The sequence below is a fragment of the Mustelus asterias genome, unplaced genomic scaffold (assembly GCF_964213995.1).
Source record: "Mustelus asterias unplaced genomic scaffold, sMusAst1.hap1.1 HAP1_SCAFFOLD_4033, whole genome shotgun sequence".
NCBI lineage: Eukaryota > Metazoa > Chordata > Chondrichthyes > Carcharhiniformes > Triakidae > Mustelus > Mustelus asterias.
In genome coordinates, this window is record NW_027593978.1 from 1 (window position 1) to 22,267 (window position 22,267).

At 52.7% G+C, this 22,267-nt stretch overlaps 1 protein-coding gene across 1 annotated transcript; it reads left to right on the forward strand.

The window, feature by feature from the left end:
• Nucleotides 1-12,175: 12,175 nt before the first annotated feature.
• On the forward strand, nt 12,176-21,930 carry LOC144490922 (SH2B adapter protein 1-like; the record flags this gene model as incomplete). The annotated part of the gene is made up of 5 exons (XM_078208603.1): nt 12,176-12,277; nt 13,148-13,239; nt 16,570-16,676; nt 20,811-21,011; nt 21,716-21,930. Coding segments are annotated over exons 1-5 (678 nt in total), but the record flags the coding sequence as incomplete, so codon positions are not given.
• Between the last annotated feature and the right edge of the window lie 337 nt (nt 21,931-22,267).

A 22,267-nucleotide genomic window follows, 5' to 3' on the forward strand; every position in this document is an offset into this window, starting at 1 on the left:
ACCCGGGAGTGAGTTACAGACTGGAATCTAATCGAGGGGTTCGGGGTGGTTTATATATAGAATAACAGCTCCCCGGGAGTGAGTTACAGACTGGAATCTAATCGAGGGGTTCGGGGTGGTTTATATATAGAATAACAGATACCCGGGAGTGAGTTACAGACTGGAATCTAATCGAGGGGTTCGGGGTGGTTTATATATAGAATAACAGATACCCGGGAGTGAGTTACAGACTGGAATCTAACCGAGGGGTTCGGGGTGGTTTATATATAGAATAACAGATACCCGGGAGTGAGTTACAGACTGGGATCTAATCGAGGGGTTCGGGGTGGTTTATATATAGAATAACAGCTCCCCGGGTGTGAGTTACAGACTGGAATCTAATCGACGGGTTCGGGGTGGTTTATATACAGAATAACAGCTCCCCGGGTGTGAGTTACAGACTGGAATCTAAATCGAGGGGTTCGGGGTGGTTTATATATAGAATAACAGCTCCCCGGGAGTGAGTTAGAGACTGGAATCTAATCGAGGGGTTCGGGGTGGTTTATATATAGAATAACAGATACCCGGGAGTGAGTTACAGACTGGAATCTAATCGAGGGGTTCGGGGTGGTTTATATATAGAATAACAGCTCCCCGGGAGTGAGTTACAGACTGGAATCTAATCGAGGGGTTCGGGGTGGTTTATATATAGAATAACAGATACCCGGGAGTGAGTTACAGACTGGAATCTAATCGAGGGGTTCGGGGTGGTTTATATATAGAATAACAGATACCCGGGAGTGAGTTACAGACTGGAATCTAATCGAGGGGTTCGGGGTGGTTTATATATAGAATAACAGATACCCGGGAGTGAGTTACAGACTGGGATCTAATCGAGGGGTTCGGGGTGGTTTATATATAGAATAACAGATACCCGGGAGTGAGTTACAGACTGGAATCGAATCGAGGGGTTCGGGGTGGTTTATATATCGAATAACAGATACCCGGGAGTGAGTTACAGACTGGAATCTAATCGAGGGTTCGGGGTGGTTTATATATCGAATAACAGATACCCGGGAGTGAGTTACAGACTGGAATCTAATCGAGGGGTTCGGGGTGGTTTATAAAGAGAATAACAGATACCCGGGAGTGAGTTACAGACTGGAATCTAATCGAGGGGTTCGGTGTGGTTTATATATAGAATAACAGATACGCGAGAGTGAGATACAGACTGGAATCGAATCGAGGGGTTCGGTGTGGTTTATATATAGAATAACAGATACCCGGGAGTGAGTTACAGACTGGAATCTAATCGAGGGGTTCGGGGTGGTTTATATATAGAATAACAGATACCCGGGAGTGAGTTACAGACTGGAATCTAATCGAGTGGTTCGGGGGGTTTTATATAGAATAACAGATACCCGGGAGTGAGTTACAGACTGGAATCTAATCGAGGGGTTCGGGGTGGTTTATATATAGAATAACAGATACCCGGGAGTGAGTTACAGACTGGAATCTAATCGAGGGGTTCGGGGTGGTTTATATATAGAATAACAGATACCCGGGAGTGAGTTACAGACTGGAATCTAATCGAGGGGTTCGGGGTGGTTTATATATAGAATAACAGCTCCCCGGGAGTGAGTTACAGACTGGAATCTAATCGAGGGGTTCGGGGAAGTTTATATATAGAATAACAGATACCCGGGAGTGAGTTACAGACTGGAATCTAATTGAGGGGTTCGGGGTGGTTTATCCCCAGAATAACAGATACCTGGGAGTGAGTTACAGACTGGAATCTAATCGAGGGGTTCGGGGTGGTTTATATACAGAATAACAGATACCCGGGAGTGAGTTACAGACTGGAATCTAATCGAGGGGTTCGGGGTGGTTTAAAGAGAATAACAGCTCCCCGGGAGTGAGTTACAGACTGGAATCTAACCGAGGTGTTCGGGGTGGTTTATACAGAGAATAACAGATACCCGGGAGTGAGTTACAGACTGGAATCTAATCAAGGGGTTCGGGGTGGTTTATATATAGAATAACAGATACCCGGGAGTGAGTTACAGACTGGAATCTAATCGAGGGGTTCGGGTGGTTTATATATAGAATAGCAGCTCCCCGGGAGTGAGTTACAGACTGGAATCTAATCGAGGGGTTCGGGGTGGTTTATATATCGAATAACAGATACCCGGGAGTGAGTTACAGACTGGAATCTAATCGAGGGGTTCGGGGTGCTTTATATATAGAATAACAGATACCCGGGAGTGAGTTACAGACTGGAATCTAATCGAGGGGTTCGGGGTGGTTTATATATAGAATAACAGATACCCGGGAGTGAGTTACAGACTGGAATCTAATCGAGGGGTTCGGGGTGGTTTATATACAGAATAACAGATACCCGGGAGTGAGTTACAGACTGGAATCCAATCGAGCGGTTCAGGGTGGTTTATATATAGAATAAAAGCTCCCCGGGAGTCAGTTACAGACTGGAATCGAAGCGAGGGGTTCAGGGTGGTTTATATATAGAATAACAGCTCCCCGGGAGTGAGTTACAGACTGGAATCTAATTGAGGGGTTCGGGGTGGTTTATATATAGAATAACAGATACCCGGGAGTGAGTTACAGACTGGAATCTAATCGAGGGGTTCAGGGTGGTTTATATGTAGAATAACAGATACCCGGAAGTGAGTTACAGACTGGAATCTAATCGAGGGGTTCGGGGTGGTTTATATATAGAATAACAGCTCCCCGGGAGTCAGTTACAGACTGGAATCGAAGCGAGGGGTTCGGGGTGGTTTATATAGAGAATAACAGATACCCGAGAGTGAGTTACAGACTGGAATCGAAGCGAGGGGTTCGGGATGGTTTATATATAGAATAACAGCTCCCCGGGAGTGAGTTACAGACTGGAATCTAATCGAGGGGTTCGGGGTGGTTTATATATAGAATTACAGATACCCGGGAGTGAGTTACAGACTGGAATCTAATCGAGGGGTTCGGGGGGTTTATATATAGAATAACAGATACCCGGGAGTGAGTTACAGACTGGAATCTAATCGAGGGGTTCGGGGTGGTTTATATATAGAATAACAGATACCCGGGAATGAGTTACAGACTGGAATCTAATCGAGGGGTTCAGGGTGGTTTATATATAGAATAACAGATACCCGGGAGTGAGTTACAGACTGGAATCTAATCGAGGGGTTCGGGGGGTTTATATATAGAATAACAGATACCCGGGAGTGAGTTACAGACTGGAATCTAGTCGAGGGGTTCGGGGTGGTTTATATATAGAATTACAGATACCCGGGAGTGAGTTACAGACTGGAATCTAATCGAGGGGTTCGGGGGGTTTATATATAGAATAACAGATACCCGGGAGTGAGTTACAGACTGGAATCTAATCGAGGGGTTCGGGATGGTTTATATATAGAATAACAGATACCCGGGAGCGAGTTACAGACTGGAATCTAATCGAGGGGTTCGGGGTGGTTTATATATAGAATAACAGATACCCGGGAGTGAGTTACAGACTGGAATCTAATCGAGGGGTTCGGGGTGGTTTATATATAGAATAACAGCTCCCCGGGAGTGAGTTACAGACTGGAATCTAATCGAGGGGTTCGGGGTGGTTTATCTCCAGAATAACAGATACCCGGGAGTGAGTTACAGACTGGAATCTAATCGAGGGGTTCGGGGTGGTTTATATATAGAATAACAGATACCCGGGAGTGAGTTACAGACTGGAATCTAATCGAGGTGTTCGGGGTGGTTTATGTAGAGAATAACAGATACCCGGGAGTGAGTTACAGACTGGAATCTAATCGAGGGGTTCGGGGTGGTTTATATATAGAATAACAGATACCCGGGAGTAAATTACAGACTGGAATCTAATCGAGGGGTTCGGGGTGGTTTATATATAGAATAACAGATACCCGGGAGTGAGTTACAGACTGGAATCTAATCGAGGGGTTCGGGGTGGTTTATATAGAGAATTACAGATACCCGGGAGTGAGTTACAGACTGGAATCTAATCGAGGGGTTCGGGGTGGTTTATATACAGAATAACAGATACCCGGGAGTGAGTGACAGACTGGAATCTAATCGAGGGGTTCGGGGTGCTTTATATGTAGAATAACAGCTCCCCGGGAGTCAGTAACAGACTGGAATCGAAGCGAGGGGTTCGGGGTGGTTTATATATAGAATAACAGATACCCGGGTGTGAGTTACAGACTGGAATCTAATCGAGGGGTTCGGGATGGTTTATATATAGAATAACAGATACCCGGGAGTGAGTTACAGACTGGAATCTAATCGAGGGGTTCGGGGTGGTTTATATATAGAATAACAGATACCCGGGAGCGAGTTACAGACTGGAATCTAATCGAGGGGTTCGGGGTGGTTTATATATAGAATAACAGCTCCCCGGGAGTGAGTTACAGACTGGAATCTACTCGAGGGGTTCGGGGTGGTTTATATAGAATAACAGCTCCCCGGGAGTGAGTTACAGACTGGAATCTAATCGAGGGGTTCGGGGTGGTTTATATATAGAATAACAGATACCCGGGAGTGAGTAACAGACTGGAATCTAATCGAGGGGTTCGGGGTGGTTTATATAGAGAATTACAGATACCCGGGAGTGAGTTACAGACTGGAATCTAATCGAGGGGTTCGGGTTGGTTTATATATAGAATAACAGATACCCGGGAGTGAGTTACAGACTGGAATCTAATCGAGCGGTTCGGGGTGGTTTATATATAGAATAACAGACACCCGGGAGTGAGTTACAGACTGGAATCTAATCGAGGGTTTCGGGGTGGTTTATATATAGAATAACAGCTCCCCGGGAGTGAGTTACAGACTGGAATCTAATCGAGGGGTTCGGGGTGGTTTATATATAGAATAACAGATACCCGGGAGTGAGTTACAGACTGGAATCTAATCGAGGGGTTCGGGGTGGTTTATATATAGAATAACAGATACCCGGGAGTGAGTTACAGACTGGAATCTAATCGAGGGGTTCGGGGTGGTTTATATATAGAATAACAGATACCTGGGAGTGAGTTACAGACTGGACTCTAATCGAGGGGTTCAGGGTGGTTTATATATAGAATAACAGATACCCGGGAGTGAGTTACAGACTGGAATCTAATCGAGGGGTTCGGGGTGGTTTATAGATAGAATAACAGATACCCGGGAGCGAGTTACAGACTGGAATCTAATCGAGGGGTTCGGGGTGGTTTATATATAGAATAACAGCTCCCCGGGAGTGAGTTACAGACTGGAATCTAATCGAGGGGTTCGGGGTGGTTTATATAGAATAACAGCTCCCCGGGAGTGAGTTACAGACTGGAATCTAATCGAGGGGTTCGGGGTGGTTTATATATAGAATAACAGATACCCGGGAGTGAGTTACAGACTGGAATCTAATCGAGGGGTTCGGGGTGGTTTATATATAGAATAACAGCTCCCCGGGAGTGAGTTACAGACTGGAATCTAATCGAGGGGTTCGGGGTGGTTTATATATAGAATAACAGATACCCGGGAGTGAGTTACAGACTGGAATCTAATCGAGCGGTTCGGGGTGGTTTATATATAGAATAACAGATACCCGGGAGTGAGTTACAGACTGGAATCTAAGCGAGGGGTTCGGGGTGGTTTATATACAGAATAACAGATACCCGGGAGTGAGTTACAGACTGGAATCTAATCGAGGGGTTCGGGGTGGTTTATATAGAGAATTACAGATACCCGGGAGTGAGTTACAGACTGGAATCTAATCGAGGGGTTCGGGTTGGTTTATATATAGAATAACAGATACCCGGGAGTGAGTTACAGACTGGAATCTAATCGAGGGGTTCGGGGTGGTTTATATATAGAATAACAGATACCCGGGAGTGAGTTACAGACTGGAATCTAATCGAGGGGTTCGGGGTGCTTTATATATAGAATAACAGCTCCCCGGGAGCGAGTTACAGACTGGAATCTAATCGAGGGGTTCGGGGTGCTTTATATATAGAATAACAGATACCCGGGAGTGAGTTACAGACTGGAATCTAATCGAGGGGTTCGGGGTGGTTGATATATAGAATAACAGATACCCGGGAGTGAGTTACAGACTGGAATCTAATCGAGGGGTTCGGGGTGGTTTATATATAGAATAACAGCTCCCCGGGAGTGAGTTACAGACTGGAATCTAATCGAGGGGTTCGGGGTGGTTTATCTCCCGAATAACAGATACCCGGGAGTGAGTTACAGACTGGAATCTAATCGAGGGGTTCGGGGTGGTTTATATATAGAATAACAGATACCCGGGAGTGAGTTACAGACTGGAATCTAATCGAGGTGTTCGGGGTGGTTTATGTAGAGAATAACAGATACCCGGGAGTGAGTTACAGACTGGAATCTAATCGAGGGGTTCGGGGTGGTTTATATATAGAATAACAGATACCCGGGAGTAAATTACAGACTGGAATCTAATCGAGGGGTTCGGGGTGGTTTATATATAGAATAACAGATACCCGGGAGTGAGTTACAGACTGGAATCTAATCGAGGGGTTCGGGGTGGTTTATATAGAGAATTACAGATACCCGGGAGTGAGTTACAGACTGGAATCTAATCGAGGGGTTCGGGGTGGTTTATATACAGAATAACAGATACCCGGGAGTGAGTTACAGACTGGAATCTAATCGAGGGGTTCGGGGTGCTTTATATGTAGAATAACAGCTCCCCGGGAGTCAGTTACAGACTGGAATCGAAGCGAGGGGTTCGGGGTGGTTTATATATAGAATAACAGATACCCGGGAGTGAGTTACAGACTGGAATCTAATCGAGGGGTTCGGGATGGTTTATATATAGAATAACAGATACCCGGGAGTGAGTTACAGACTGGAATCTAATCGAGGGGTTCGGGGTGGTTTATATATAGAATAACAGATACCCGGGAGTGAGTTACAGACTGGAATCGAAGCGAGGGGTTCGGGGTGGTTTATATATAGAATAACAGATACCCGGGAGTGAGTTACAGACTGGAATCTAATCGAGGGGTTCGGGATGGTTTATATACAGAATAACAGATACCCGGGAGTGAGTTACAGACTGGAATCTAATCGAGGGGTTCAGGTTGGTTTATATATAGAATAACAGATACCCGGGAGTGAGTTACAGACTGGAATCTAATCGAGGGGTTCGGGGTGGTTTATATATAGAATAACAGATACCCGGGAGCGAGTTACAGACTGGAATCTAATCGAGGGGCTCAGGGTGGTTTATATATAGAATAACAGATACCTGGGAGTGAGTTACAGACTGGAATCTAATCGAGGGGTTCGGGGTGGTTAATATATAGAATAACATATACCCGGGAGTGAGTTACAGACTGGAATATAATCGAGGTGTTCAGGGTGGTTTACATATAGAATAACAGATACCCGGGAGTGAGTTACAGACTGGAATCTAATCGAGGGGTTCAGGGTGGTTTATATATAGAATAACAGATACCCGGGAGTGAGTTACAGACAGGAATCTAATCGAGGGGTTCGGGGTGGTTTATATATAGAATAACAGATACCCGGGAGTGAGCTACAGACTGGAATCTAATCGAGGGGTTCGGGGTGGTTTATATATAGAATAACAGATACCCGGGAGTGAGTTACAGACTGGAATCTAATCGAGGGGTTCAGGGTGGTTTGTATATAGAATAACAGATACCCGGGAGTGAGTTACAGACTGGAATCTAATCGAGGGGTTCAGGGTGGTTTATATATAGAATAACAGATACCCGGGAGTGAGTTACAGACAGGAATCTAATCGAGGGGTTCGGGGTGGTTTATATATAGAATTACAGATACCCGGGAGTGAGTTACAGACTGGAATCTAATTGAGGGGTTCGGGGTGGTTTGTATATAGAATAACAGATACCCGGGAGTGAGTTACAGACTGGAATCTAATCGAGGGGTTCGGGGTGGTTTATATATAGAATAACAGATACCCGGGAGTGAGTTACAGACTGGAATCTAATCGAGGGGTTCGGGGTGGTTTATATATAGAATAACAGATACCCGGGAGTGAGTTACAGACTGGAATCTAATCGAGGGGTTCAGGGTGGTTTATATATAGAATAACAGATACCCGGGAGTGAGTTACAGACTGGAATCTAATCGAGGGGTTCGGGGTGGTTTATATATAGAATAACAGATACGCGAGAGTGAGATACAGACTGGAATCTAATCGAGGGGTTCGGGGTGGTTTATATATAGAATAACAGATACCTGGGAGTGAGTTCCGGACTGGAATCTAATCGAGGGGTTCGGGGTGGTTTATATATAGAATAACAGATACCCGGGAGTGAGTTACAGACTGGAATCTAATCGAGGGGTTCGGGGTGGTTTATATAGAGAATTACAGATACCCGGGAGTGAGTTACAGACTGGAATCTAATCGAGGGGTTCGGGGTGGTTTATATACAGAATAACAGATACCCGGGAGTGAGTTACAGACTGGAATCTAATCGAGGGGTTCGGGGTGCTTTATATGTAGAATAACAGCTCCCCGGGAGTCAGTTACAGACTGGAATCGAAGCGAGGGGTTCGGGGTGGTTTATATATAGAATAACAGATACCCGGGAGTGAGTTACAGACTGGAATCTAATCGAGGGGTTCGGGATGGTTTATATATAGAATAACAGATACCCGGGAGTGAGTTACAGACTGGAATCTAATCGAGGGGTTCGGGGTGGTTTATATATAGAATAACAGATACCCGGGAGTGAGTTACAGACTGGAATCGAAGCGAGGGGTTCGGGGTGGTTTATATATAGAATAACAGATACCCGGGAGTGAGTTACAGACTGGAATCTAATCGAGGGGTTCGGGATGGTTTATATACAGAATAACAGATACCCGGGAGTGAGTTACAGACTGGAATCTAATCGAGGGGTTCAGGTTGGTTTATATATAGAATAACAGATACCCGGGAGTGAGTTACAGACTGGAATCTAATCGAGGGGTTCGGGGTGGTTTATATATAGAATAACAGATACCCGGGAGCGAGTTACAGACTGGAATCTAATCGAGGGGCTCAGGGTGGTTTATATATAGAATAACAGATACCTGGGAGTGAGTTACAGACTGGAATCTAATCGAGGGGTTCGGGGTGGTTAATATATAGAATAACATATACCCGGGAGTGAGTTACAGACTGGAATATAATCGAGGTGTTCAGGGTGGTTTACATATAGAATAACAGATACCCGGGAGTGAGTTACAGACTGGAATCTAATCGAGGGGTTCAGGGTGGTTTATATATAGAATAACAGATACCCGGGAGTGAGTTACAGACAGGAATCTAATCGAGGGGTTCGGGGTGGTTTATATATAGAATAACAGATACCCGGGAGTGAGCTACAGACTGGAATCTAATCGAGGGGTTCGGGGTGGTTTATATATAGAATAACAGATACCCGGGAGTGAGTTACAGACTGGAATCTAATCGAGGGGTTCAGGGTGGTTTGTATATAGAATAACAGATACCCGGGAGTGAGTTACAGACTGGAATCTAATCGAGGGGTTCAGGGTGGTTTATATATAGAATAACAGATACCCGGGAGTGAGTTACAGACAGGAATCTAATCGAGGGGTTCGGGGTGGTTTATATATAGAATTACAGATACCCGGGAGTGAGTTACAGACTGGAATCTAATTGAGGGGTTCGGGGTGGTTTGTATATAGAATAACAGATACCCGGGAGTGAGTTACAGACTGGAATCTAATCGAGGGGTTCGGGGTGGTTTATATATAGAATAACAGATACCCGGGAGTGAGTTACAGACTGGAATCTAATCGAGGGGTTCGGGGTGGTTTATATATAGAATAACAGATACCCGGGAGTGAGTTACAGACTGGAATCTAATCGAGGGGTTCAGGGTGGTTTATATATAGAATAACAGATACCCGGGAGTGAGTTACAGACTGGAATCTAATCGAGGGGTTCGGGGTGGTTTATATATAGAATAACAGATACGCGAGAGTGAGATACAGACTGGAATCTAATCGAGGGGTTCGGGGTGGTTTATATATAGAATAACAGATACCTGGGAGTGAGTTCCGGACTGGAATCTAATCGAGGGGTTCGGGGTGGTTTATATATAGAATAACAGATACCCGGGAGTGAGTTACAGACTGGAATCTAATCGAGGGGTTCGGTGTGGTTTATATATAGAATAACAGATACCTGGGAGTGAGTTACAGACTGGAATCTAATCGAGGGGTTCGGGGTGGTTTATATATAGAATAACAGATACCCGGGAGTGAGTTACAGACTGGAATCTAATCGAGGGGTTCAGGGTGGTTTATATATAGAATAACAGATACCCGGGAGTGAGTTACAGACTGGAATCTAATCGAGGGGTTCAGGGTGGTTTATATATAGAATAACAGATACCCGGGAGTGAGTTACAGACAGGAATCTAATCGAGGGGTTCGGGGTGGTTTATATATAGAATAACAGATACCCGGGAGTGAGTTACAGACTGGAATCTAATTGAGGGGTTCGGGGTGGTTTATATATAGAATAACAGATACCCGGGAGTGAGTTACAGACTGGAATCTAATCGAGGGGTTCGGGGTGGTTTATATATAGAATAACAGATACCCGGGAGTGAGTTACAGACTGGAATCTAATCGAGGGGTTCGGGGTGGTTTATATATAGAATAACAGATACCCGGGAGTGAGTTACAGACTGGAATCTAATCGAGGGGTTCAGGGTGGTTTATATATAGAATAACAGATACCCGGGAGTGAGTTCCAGACTGGAATCTAATCGAGGGGTTCGGGGTGGTTTATATATAGAATAACAGATACGCGAGAGTGAGATACAGACTGGAATCTAATCGAGGGGTTCGGGGTGGTTTATATATAGAATAACAGATACCTGGGAGTGAGTTACAGACTGGAATCTAATCGAGGGGTTCGGGGGGGTTTATATATAGAATAACAGACACCCGGGAGTGAGTTACAGACTGGAATCTAATCGAGGGGTTCGGGGTGGTTGATATATAGAATAACAGCTCCCCGGGAGTGAGTTACAGACTGGAATCTAATCGAGGGGTTCGGGGTGGTTTATATATAGAATAACAGATACCCGGGAGTGAGTTACAGACTGGAATCTAATCGAGGGGTTCGGGGTGGTTTATATATAGAATAACAGATACCCGGGAGTGAGTTACAGACTGGAATCTAATCGAGGGGTTCCGGGTGGTTTATATATAGAATAACAGACACCCGGGAGTGAGTTACAGACTGGAATCTAATCGAGGGGTTCGGGGTGGTTTATATATAGAATAACAGCTCCCCGGGAGTGAGTTACAGACTGGAATCTAATCGAGGGGTTCGGGGTGGTTTATATATAGAATAACAGATACCCGGGAGTGAGTTCCAGACTGGAATCTAATCGAGGGGTTCGGGGTGGTTTATATATAGAATAACAGATACCCGGGAGTGAGTTACAGACTGGAATCTAATCGAGGGGTTTGGGGTGGTTTATATATAGAATAACAGATACCCGGGAGTGAGTTACAGACTGGAATCTAATGGAGGGGTTCGGGGTGGTTTATATATAGAATAACAGATACCCGGGAGTGAGTTACAGACTGGACTCTAATCGAGGGGTTCGGGGTGGTTTATATATAGAATAACAGATACCCGGGAGTGAGTTACAGACTGGAATCTAATCGAGGAGTTCGGGGTGGTTTATATACAGAAGAACAGATACCCGGGAGTGAGTTGCAGACTGGAATCTAATCGAGGGGTTCGGGGTGGTTTATATATAGAGTAACAGATACCCGGGAGTGAGTTACAGACTGGAATCTAATCGAGGGGTTCGGGGTGGTTTATATGTCGAGTAACAGATACCCGGGAGTGAGTTACAGACTGGAATCTAATCGAGGGGTTCGGGGTGGTTTATATATAGAGTAACAGATACCCGGGAGTGAGTTACAGACTGGAATCTAATCGAGGGATTCGGGGTGGTTTATATATAGAGTAACAGATACCCGGGAGTGAGTTACAGACTGGAATCTAATCGAGGGGTTCGGGGTGGTTTCTATATAGAATAACAGCTCCCCGGGAGTGAGTTACAGACTGGAATCTAATCGAGGGGTTTGCTCCGTGTTGTTCATCTCTCTTCCCTCTCTCTAGTCCACGAAACCCCGTGTCAGTATTCGCTGTTCCTCCATAATGGATGTCCGGACCAGCACCTCACTGGAAATGCCTGACAAGGAGAACACTTTCGTTCTGAAAGTAAGTACTCGCTATCTCACCCCGTGCTGTACCTGTCCTGGGAGTGTTTGATGGGGGACAGTGTAGAGGGAGCTTTACTCTGTATCTAACCCCGTGCTGTACCTGTCCTGGGAGTGTTTGATGGGGACAGTGTAGAGGGAGCTTTACTCTGTATCTAACCCCGTGCTGTACCTGTCCTGGGAGTGTTTGATGGGGACAGTGTAGAGGGAGCTTTACTCTGTATCTAACCCCGTGCTGTACCTGTCCTGGGAGTGTTTGATGGGGACAGTGTAGAGGGAGCTTTACTCTGTATCTAACCCCGTGCTGTGCCTGTCCTGGGAGTGTTTGATGGGGGACAGTGTAGAGGGAGCTTTACTCTGTATCTAACCCCGTGCTGTACCTGTCCTGGGAGTGTTTGATGGGGGACAGTGTAGAGGGAGCTTTACTCTGTATCTAACCCCGTGCTGTACCTGTCCTGGGAGTGTTTGATGGGGACAGTTTAGAGGGAGCTTTACTCTGTATCTAACCCCGTGCTGTACCTGTCCTGGGAGTGTTTGATGGGGGACAGTGTAGAGGGAGCTTTACTCTGTATCTAACCCCGTGCTGTACCTGTCCTGGGAGTGTTTGATGGGGACAGTGTAGAGGGAGCTTTACTCTGTATCTAACCCCGTGCTGTCCCTGTCCTGGGAGTGTTTGATGGGGACAGTGTAGAGGGAGCTTTACTCTGTATCTAACCCCGTGCTGTACCTGTCCTGGGAGTGTTTGATGGGGACAGTGTAGAGGGAGCTTTACTCTGTATCTAACCCCGTGCTGTACCTGTCCTGGGAGTGTTTGATGGGGGACAGTGTAGAGGGAGCTTTACTCTGTATCTAACCCTGTGTTTCCCCGCAGATGGAGGACTCAATGGACTACATTCTGGAGACAGTTGACTCATTACAGATGCGTTCCTGGCTCTCCGACATTCAGGAGTGTATGAGCCCGGGGTGAGTTTTGTGGGGAATCGGTGGCACAAGGGGTTGGGGACCAACAAGTGCCAAGTAACATTCGCGCCAGACACAAGTGCCAGGCAAAGCCCAACTCCAATGAGAGACAATCTAACCATCTCCCCGCCTTGACGTTCAATGGTATTCCCATCGCTGAATCCCCCTCCCTCCCCCCACTAACAACATCCTTGGGGTTCCCACTGACCAGAAACTGAACCGAGACCCAGCCAGATAAATCCTGTGGCTCCCAGAGCAGGTCAGAGGCTGGGAATCCTGCGGAGAGTAACTCCCCTCCTGACTCCCCCCGCGGCCCAAAGTCTGTCCCACCATCGACAAGGACACAAGTCAGGAGTGTGAGGGGATAATCTCCACTCGCCTGGATGGGTGCGGCTCCCAACAACACTGGGGAAGCTCAACACCATCCGGGACAAAGCAGCTCCCCTCCTCCTCCCCCCCCCCGCTCGATCGACACGCTAACCCCCCACCTTCGACACTCACTCCCTCCCCCTCCCCCTGCTCGATCGACACGCTAACCCCCCACCTTCGACACTCACTCCCTCCTCCCCCCCTGCTCGATCGACAGGCTAACCCCCCACCTTCGACACTCACTCCCTCCTCCCCCCCTGCTCGATCGACAGGCTAACCCCCCACCTTCGACACTCACTCCCTCCTCCCCCCCTGCTCGATCGACACGCTAACCCCCCACCTTCGACACTCACTCCCTCCCCCTCCCCCCCCGCTCGATCGACACGCTAACCCCCCACCTTCGACACTCGCTCCCTCCCCCTCCCCCCCGCTCGATCGACACGCTAACCCCCCACCCTCGACACTCACTCCCTCCACCACCCACGCACAGCGGCAGCTGTGTGCACCAACTACTGGATGCCCCGCAGCGACTCGCCGAGGCTCCTTCCACAGCACCTTCCAAACCCGCCCCACCTCGAAGGACAAGGGGAGGGGGCGGCAGACGCATGGGGAACACCCACCGCCTGCAAGTTTCCCCCCCTCCAAGCTGCCCCCCGCCCCCCAATCCTAACTTGGAAATATATCGGCCGTTCCTTCACTGTGGCTGGGGTCAAAATCCTGGAGCTCCCTCCCTAACAGCGCCGTGGGCGTACCTACACCACACACACACGCGGGTGACTGCAGCGATTCAAGATGGCGGCTGACCCCCCCCCCCCCCCCCCCTTCCCCAGGGGGCAATGGGAAATGGCCAATGAATGCTGGCCAGTCAGCAGCGCCCATATCCCAGAGTTCATGATAAACTCTCACCAACTTTTACAGATGCCCCATAGAAAGCATTCTTTCTGGGTTGTATCACAGCTTGGTCTGGGGCTCCTGCTCTGCCCAAGACCGCAAGGAACTACAAAAGGGGGTCGTGAATGTAGCCCAATCCCATCACCAGCCTCCCATCCATTGACTCTGTCTACACTTCCCTCGGGGGGGGAGGGGGGGAAGCAGCCGGCATAATCAAGGACCCCCGACGCACCCCGGACATTCTCTCTTCCACCTTGATCTTGGTTTCAGATAAAGCTCGGCACAACATCGTGGGCCGAAGGGCCTGTTCTGTGCTGTACTGTTCTATGTTTCTCTGTTCTAAACAGCGGACCATTGAGAAGTGTCTGACTCGGGACAGTGTGGAGGAAGCTCTACTCTGTATCTAACCCCGTGCTGTACCTGTCCTGGGACTGTTTGATGGGGGACAGTGTAGAGGGAGCTTTACTCTGTATCTAACCCCGTGCTGTACCTGTCCTGGGAGTGTTTGATGGGGGACAGTGTAGAGGGAGCTTTACTCTGTATCTAACCCCGTGCTGTACCTGTCCTGGGAGTGTTTGATGGGGGACAGTGTAGAGGGAGCTTTACTCTGTATCTAACCCTGTGCTGTACCTGTCCTGGGAGTGTTTGATGGGGGACAGTGTAGAGGGAGCTTTACTCTGTATCTAACCCCGTGCTGTACCTGTCCTGGGAGAGTTTGATGGGGGACAGTGTAGAGGGAGCTTTACTCTGTATCTAACCCCGTGCTGTACCTGTCCTGGGAGAGTTTGATGGGGGACAGTGTAGAGGGAGCTTTACTCTGTATCTAACCCCGTGCTGTACCTGTCCTGGGAGTGTTTGATGGGTGTGAGTGGAGAGAGTGTTACCTGTCTCTGAGACTCCAGAGCCTGCTTCAAGTTTTTAGGTGTCCAGATCACCAACAACCTGTCCTGGTCCCCCCCACGCCGACACTATGGTTAAGAAAGCCCCACCAACGCCTCTACTTTCTCAGAAGACGAAGGAAATTCGGCATGTCCGCTCCGACTCTCACCAACTTTTACAGATGCCCCATAGAAACCATCCTTTCTGGTTGTATCACAGCTTGGTCTGGGGGCTCCTGCTCTGCCCAAGACCGCAAGGAACTACAAAAGGGGTCATGAATGTAGCCCAATCCATCACGCAAACCAGCCTCCCATCCATTGACTCTGTCTACACTTCTCTCGGGGGGCGGGGGGGGGGGGGAAAGCAGCCGGCATAATTAAGGACCCCCCGCCCGACGCACCCCGGACATTCTCTCTTCCACCTTCTTCCGTCGGGAAAAAGATACAAAAGTCTGAGGTCACGTACCGACCGACTCAAGAACAGCTTCTTCCCCTGCTGCTTTTGAATGGACCGACCTCGCGTTAAGTTGATCTTTCTCTACACCCCGAGCTGTGACTGTAACGCGACATTCTGCACCCTCTCCTTTCCTTCTCTGTGAACGGTATGCTTTGTGTAACGCGCAAGGAACAATACTTTTCACTGTATCCCAATACACGTGACAATATCAAATCCAATCCTTTTCCTTCTCCCTTCTGTACTCGATGAACGGTATGCTTTGTATAGCGCGCAAGAAACAATACTTTTCACTGCATCCCAACGCATGACAATAGTAAATCGAATCAGAGCATTAAGCTTGGCCATGGGGGAACCGTCAGATGGTCAGGGACCTCGTACCCAGTGCTAAAGACCCCGCTGAAGATCTGAGGCAGCGAGGCAAACTTCATTGCAATTGTATCGTTCTGATATGGAAGGCACGCGATCTAATTAGCTCTGATTCGATTTCATTTTGCGTTAGCATGTCAGTCCAACACGTCACAGATACTTCAGCCTGTTGCAAAATACTGTGGGACTCCACAGAGGCCAGAGAACCCCCGACAGTGCAGAAGGGGGCCCAAACGCCCGTGTCCCACCAGACCAAAGAAAAAGGTCAGAGGTCGTGTCAGAGGGCAGGCAACTTGTTGACGTCAGGGGGAATCCTGGAAGGGCTCCGGCGTTGCATGGCGGAATGTTGACTGTTCTTGGTGTGTTTTACAGGGACAGCGAGGAGGCCCTCCCCTTGGGGTGTATCAACCACTCTGACAGTATGCCAAGCCGAGAGCTTCCCATGATCCCCTGTGGCAGCTCCGACCACATCTCCCAAGGTAAGGAGGGGGCACCGCACCGTGGGAGGGTCGGTGCTGAGGGAGCGCCGCACTGTGGGAGGGTCGGTGCTGAGGGAGCGCCGCACTGTGGGAGGGTCGGTGCTGAGGGAGCGCCGCACTGTGGGAGGGTCAGTGCTGAGGGAGCGCCGCACTGTGGGAGCGTCAGTGCTGTGGGAGCGCCGCACTGTGTGGGAGGGTCAGTGCTGAGGGAGCGCCGCACTGTGGGAGGGTCAGTGCTGAGGGAGCGCCGCACTGTGGGAGGGTCGGTGCTGAGGGAGCGCCGCACTGTGGGGAGGGTCAGTGCTGAGGGAGCGCCGCACTGTGGGAGGGTCAGTGCTGAGGGGGCGCCGCACTGTGGGAGGGTCGGTGCTGAGGGGGCGCCGCACTGTGGGAGGGTCGGTGCTGAGGGAGTGCCGCACTGTGTGGGAGCGTCAGTGCTGTGGGAGCGCCGCACTGTGTGGGAGGGTCAGTGCTGAGGGAGCGCCGCACTGTGGGACGGTCAGTGCTAAGGGACCGCCGCACTGTGGGAGGGTCGGTGCTGAGGGAGCGCCGCACTGTGGGAGGGTCAGTGCTGAGGGAGCGCCGCACTGTGGGAGGGTCAGTGCTGAGGGAGCGCCGCACTGTGGGAGGGTCGGTGCTGAGGGAGCGCCGCACTGTGGGAGGGTCGGTGCTGAGGGAGCGCCGCACTGTGGGAGGGTCAGTGCTGAGGGAGCACCGCACTGTGGGAGCGTCAGTGCTGTGGGAGCGCCGCACTGTGGGAGGGTCAGTGCTGAGGGAGCGCCGCACTGTGGGAGCGTCAGTGCTGTGGGAGCGCCGCACTGTGTGGGAGGGTCAGTGCTGAGGGAGCGCCGCACTGTGGGAGGGTCAGTGCTGAGGGAGCGCCGCACTGTGGGAGGGTCGGTGCTGAGGGAGCGCCGCACTGTGGGAGGGTCAGTGCTGAGGGAGCGCCGCACTGTGGGAGGGTCGGTGCTGAGGGAGCGCCGCACTGTGGGAGGGTCGGTGCTGAGGGAGCGCCGCACTGTGGGAGGGTCAGTGCTGAGGGAGCACCGCACTGTGGGAGCGTCAGTGCTGTGGGAGCGCCGCACTGTGGGAGGGTCAGTGCTGAGGGAGCGCCGCACTGTGGGAGCGTCAGTGCTGTGGGAGCGCCGCACTGTGTGGGAGGGTCAGTGCTGAGGGAGCGCCGCACTGTGGGAGGGTCAGTGCTGAGGGAGCGCCGCACTGTGGGAGGGTCGGTGCTGAGGGAGCGCCGCACTGTGGGGAGGGTCAGTGCTGAGGGAGCGCCGCACTGTGGGAGGGTCAGTGCTGAGGGGGCGCCGCACTGTGGGAGGGTCGGTGCTGAGGGGGCGCCGCACTGTGGGAGGGTCGGTGCTGAGGGAGTGCCGCACTGTGTGGGAGCGTCAGTGCTGTGGGAGCGCCGCACTGTGTGGGAGGGTCAGTGCTGAGGGAGCGCCGCACTGTGGGACGGTCAGTGCTAAGGGACCGCCGCACTGTGGGAGGGTCGGTGCTGAGGGAGCGCCGCACTGTGGGAGGGTCAGTGCTGAGGGAGCGCCGCACTGTGGGAGGGTCAGTGCTGAGGGAGCGCCGCACTGTGGGAGGGTCGGTGCTGAGGGAGCGCCGCACTGTGGGAGGGTCGGTGCTGAGGGAGCGCCGCACTGTGGGAGGGTCAGTGCTGAGGGAGCACCGCACTGTGGGAGCGTCAGTGCTGTGGGAGCGCCGCACTGTGTGGGAGGGTCGGTGCTGAGGGAGCGCCGCACTGTGGGAGGGTCAGTGCTGAGGGAGCGCCGCACTGTGGGAGGGTCAGTGCTGAGGGAGCGCCGCACTGTGGGAGGGTCAGTGCTGAGGGAGCGCCGCACTGTGGGGAGGGTCAGTGCTGAGGGAGCGCCGCACTGTGGGAGGGTCAGTGCTGAGGAAGCGCCGCACTGTGGGAGGGTCGGTGCTGAGGGGGCGCCGCACTGTGGGAGGGTCGGTGCTGAGGGAGTGCCGCACTGTGTGGGAGCGTCAGTGCTGTGGGAGCGCCGCACTGTGTGGGAGGGTCAGTGCTGAGGGAGCGCCGCACTGTGGGACGGTCAGTGCTAAGGGACCGCCGCACTGTGGGAGGGTCGGGGCTGAGGGAGCGCCGCACTGTGGGAGGGTCAGTGCTGAGGGAGCGCCGCACTGTGGGAGGGTCAGTGCTGAGGGAGCGCCGCACTGTGGGAGGGTCGGTGCTGAGGGAGCGCCGCACTGTGGGAGGGTCAGTGCTGAGGGAGCGCCGCACTGTGGGAGGGTCGGTGCTGAGGGAGCGCCGCACTGTGGGAGGGTCGGTGCTGAGGGAGCACCGCACTGTGGGAGGGTCGGTGCTGAGGGAGTGCCGCACTGTGTGGGAGCGTCAGTGCTGTGGGAGCGCCGCACTGTGTGGGAGGGTCAGTGCTGAGGGAGCGCCGCACTGTGGGACGGTCAGTGCTAAGGGAGCGCCGCACTGTGGGAGGGTCGGTGCTGAGGGAGCGCCGCACTGTGGGAGGGTCGGTGCTGAGGGAGCGCCGCACTGTGGGAGGGTCGGTGCTGAGGGAGCGCCGCACCGTGGGAGGGTCGGTGCTGAGGGAGCGCCGCACTGTGGGAGGGTCAGTGCTGAGGGAGCGCCGCACTGTGTGGGAGGGTCAGTGCTGAGGGAGCGCCGCACTGTGGGACGGTCAGTGCTAAGGGAGCGCCGCACTGTGGGAGGGTCAGTGCTGAGGGAGTGCCGCACTGTGGGAGGGTCGGTGCTGAGGGATCGCCGCACTGTGGGAGGGTCAGTGCTGAGGGAGCGCCGCACTGTGGGACGGTCAGTGCTAAGGGAGCGCCGCACTGTGGGAGGGTCAGTGCTGAGGGAGTGCCGCACTGTGGGAGGGTCGGTGCTGAGGGATCGCCGCACTGTGGGAGGGTCAGTGCTGAGGGAGTGCCGCACTGTGGGAGGGTCAGTGCTGAGGGAGCGCCGCACTGTGGGGAGGGTCAGTGCTGAGGGAGCGCCGCACTGTGGGAGGGTCAGTGCTGAGGGAGCGCCGCACTGTGGGAGGGTCAGTGCTGAGGGAGCGCCGCACTGTGGGAGGGTCAGTGCTGAGGGAGCGCCGCACTGTGGGAGGGTCAGTGCTGAGGGAGCGCCGCACTGTGGGAGGGTCAGTGCTGAGGGAGCGCCGCACTGTGGGAGGGTCAGTGCTGAGGGAGCACCGCACTGTGGGAGGGTCGGTGCTGAGGGAGCGCCGCACTGTGGGAGGGTCAGTGCTGAGGGAGCGCCGCACTGTGGGAGGGTCGGTGCTGAGGGAGCGCCGCACTGTGGGAGGGTCGGTGCTGAGGGAGCGCCGCACTGTGGGAGGGTCAGTGCTGAGGGAGCGCCGCACTGTGGGAGGGTCGGTGCTGAGGGAGTGCCGCACTGTGGGAGGGTCGGTGCTGAGGGAGCGCCGCACTGTGGGAGGGTCGGTGCTGAGGGAGCACCGCACTGTGGGAGGGTCAGTGCTGAGGGAGCGCCGCACTGTGGGAGGGTCAGTGCTGAGGGAGCGCCGCACTGTGGGAGGGTCGGTGCTGAGGGAGCGCCGCACTGTGGGCAGTGCTGAGGGAGCGCCGCACTGTGTGGGAGGGTCAGTGCTGAGGGAGCGCCGCACTGTGGGACGGTCGGTGCTGAGGGAGCGCCGCACTGTGGGAGGGTCGGTGCTGAGGGAGCGCCGCACTGTGGGAGGGTCGGTGCTGAGGGAGCGCCGCACTGTGGGAGGGTCAGTGCTGAGGGAGCGCCGCACTGTGGGAGGGTCGGTGCTGAGGGAGCGCCGCACTGTGGGAGGGTCAGTGCTGAGGGAGCGCCGCACTGTGGGACGGTCGGTGCTGAGGGAGCGCCGCACTGTGGGAGGGTCGGTGCTGAGGGAGCGCCGCACTGTGGGAGGGTCGGTGCTGAGGGAGCGCCGCACTGTGGGAGGGTCGGTGCTGAGGGAGTGCCGCACTGTGGGAGGGTCAGTGCTGAGGGAGCGCCGCACTGTGGGAGGGTCGGTGCTGAGGGAGCGCCGCACTGTGGGAGGGTCAGTGCTGAGGGAGCGCCGCACTGTGGGAGGGTCGGTGCTGAGGGAGCGTCAGGGGAGGGTCATTTTTTGCCTGCGGTCTGTCACCCTTTCTCTGTCTCTCTCTCTCTCTCTCCAGGTGCCTATGGTGGTCTAACTGAACGACCCTCAGTCTCGGTCTCCCCCAGCTCCTTCTCCATCACCCCCACCCGCCTGGGGTCCTTGGAGCTGCTGCCCCCCGAATTGCCCCCTCGCATCCCTATCGAGGAGACCTTGGAGCGGTTACAGGCCGTCCCCCCGACCACCCCCACCCCCTTCCCGGACACCCCAGACGCCGCAGGTACGGTTCGCTCCTCCTCTGCATTGGAGGGTGGGATGTTTGTTGGCCTCAGGACCGCACTGTGTGGGTGGGTTAATGGAGCAGAAGGTGGCGGGGGGGGGGGGTGGCGCGGGGAGGCAGGTGACGGCTCTTGTGCTGGGAACCTGTGACAGGAAGTGGCTCTGGCCTTGACAGGAAGTTGACCAAAAGCGATGGACAGTATTCAAGATGGCGGCGGATCTGGGACTCCGGGAACAGGAGGGAGGCCATTCGGCCCTTCGAGCCTGCTCCGACATCCAATCAGATCATGGTTGATCTCAAATCCACCTCCCCACCCGTTCCCCAACTCCGTTTTTTATTTCAAAATAAATCTGGTCACCGTCGAGTCATAAAATCCCTGCAGTGCACAGGGAGGCCATTCGGGCCATCCAGTCTGTGCCGACCGCAATCCCTCCCTATCCCCATAATCCCGTGCATTTACCCGGCCAATCTCCCTGACACGAAGGGGCAGTTTAGCACGGCCAATCTCTCTCTTTTGCTCGCTGTCTCTCGCTTTCTCTCTCTCTTGCAAGTGCGCTGTCGCTTTGGCGCCCACGCGCTCGGTTTCGCCTCCCCCCCCCCCCCCCGCGCGTGCCCCCTCCTCCCCCCTCGCGCGCGCCCCCCTCCCCCCCCCCCCTCTCGCAGTCGCATGCTCCTTTGCTGACTCCCGCTCTCCTTCTCCCCAGGCTCGCCCTTCATCTTCCAAGTCGACCAAGACCTCGGCGAGGGTGACCACCCCCTCTCCGAGTACCCCTGGTTCCACGGGACCCTCTCGCGGCTGAAGGCGGCGCAGCTGGTGCTGGCGGGCGGTCCAAGTAGCCACGGCGTGTTCCTGGTGCGGCAGAGCGAGACGCGGAGAGGCGAATACGTGCTGACGTTCAACTTCCAAGGCAAGGCCAAGGTGAGTACCGAAGCAGATGGAGCGAGTGGCCACCGCAAGTCGAGGAGAGCCTCGGGGGGGTCTGTCCGCACTGGAGCACTGCAGGTTAAGAGATTATTCAACTGTGTTTATTCAGTATAATCTGGCAAATTTAAATTGGAACGATTTTCACCGGAGTAATTCAGGTTGTTAGATGATTAAGCTGTATTTATTGAGTAGAATCTGCCTCTGGAGTGATGCAGGAGGAGAGTGAATTGTTGAAACCATTTCTCCTTCAGGCTAAGGGATGTCTTGATGCACCTGTACAGGGCATTGGTGAGGCCGCAGCTGGAATACTGTGTGCAGTATTGGTCCCCTT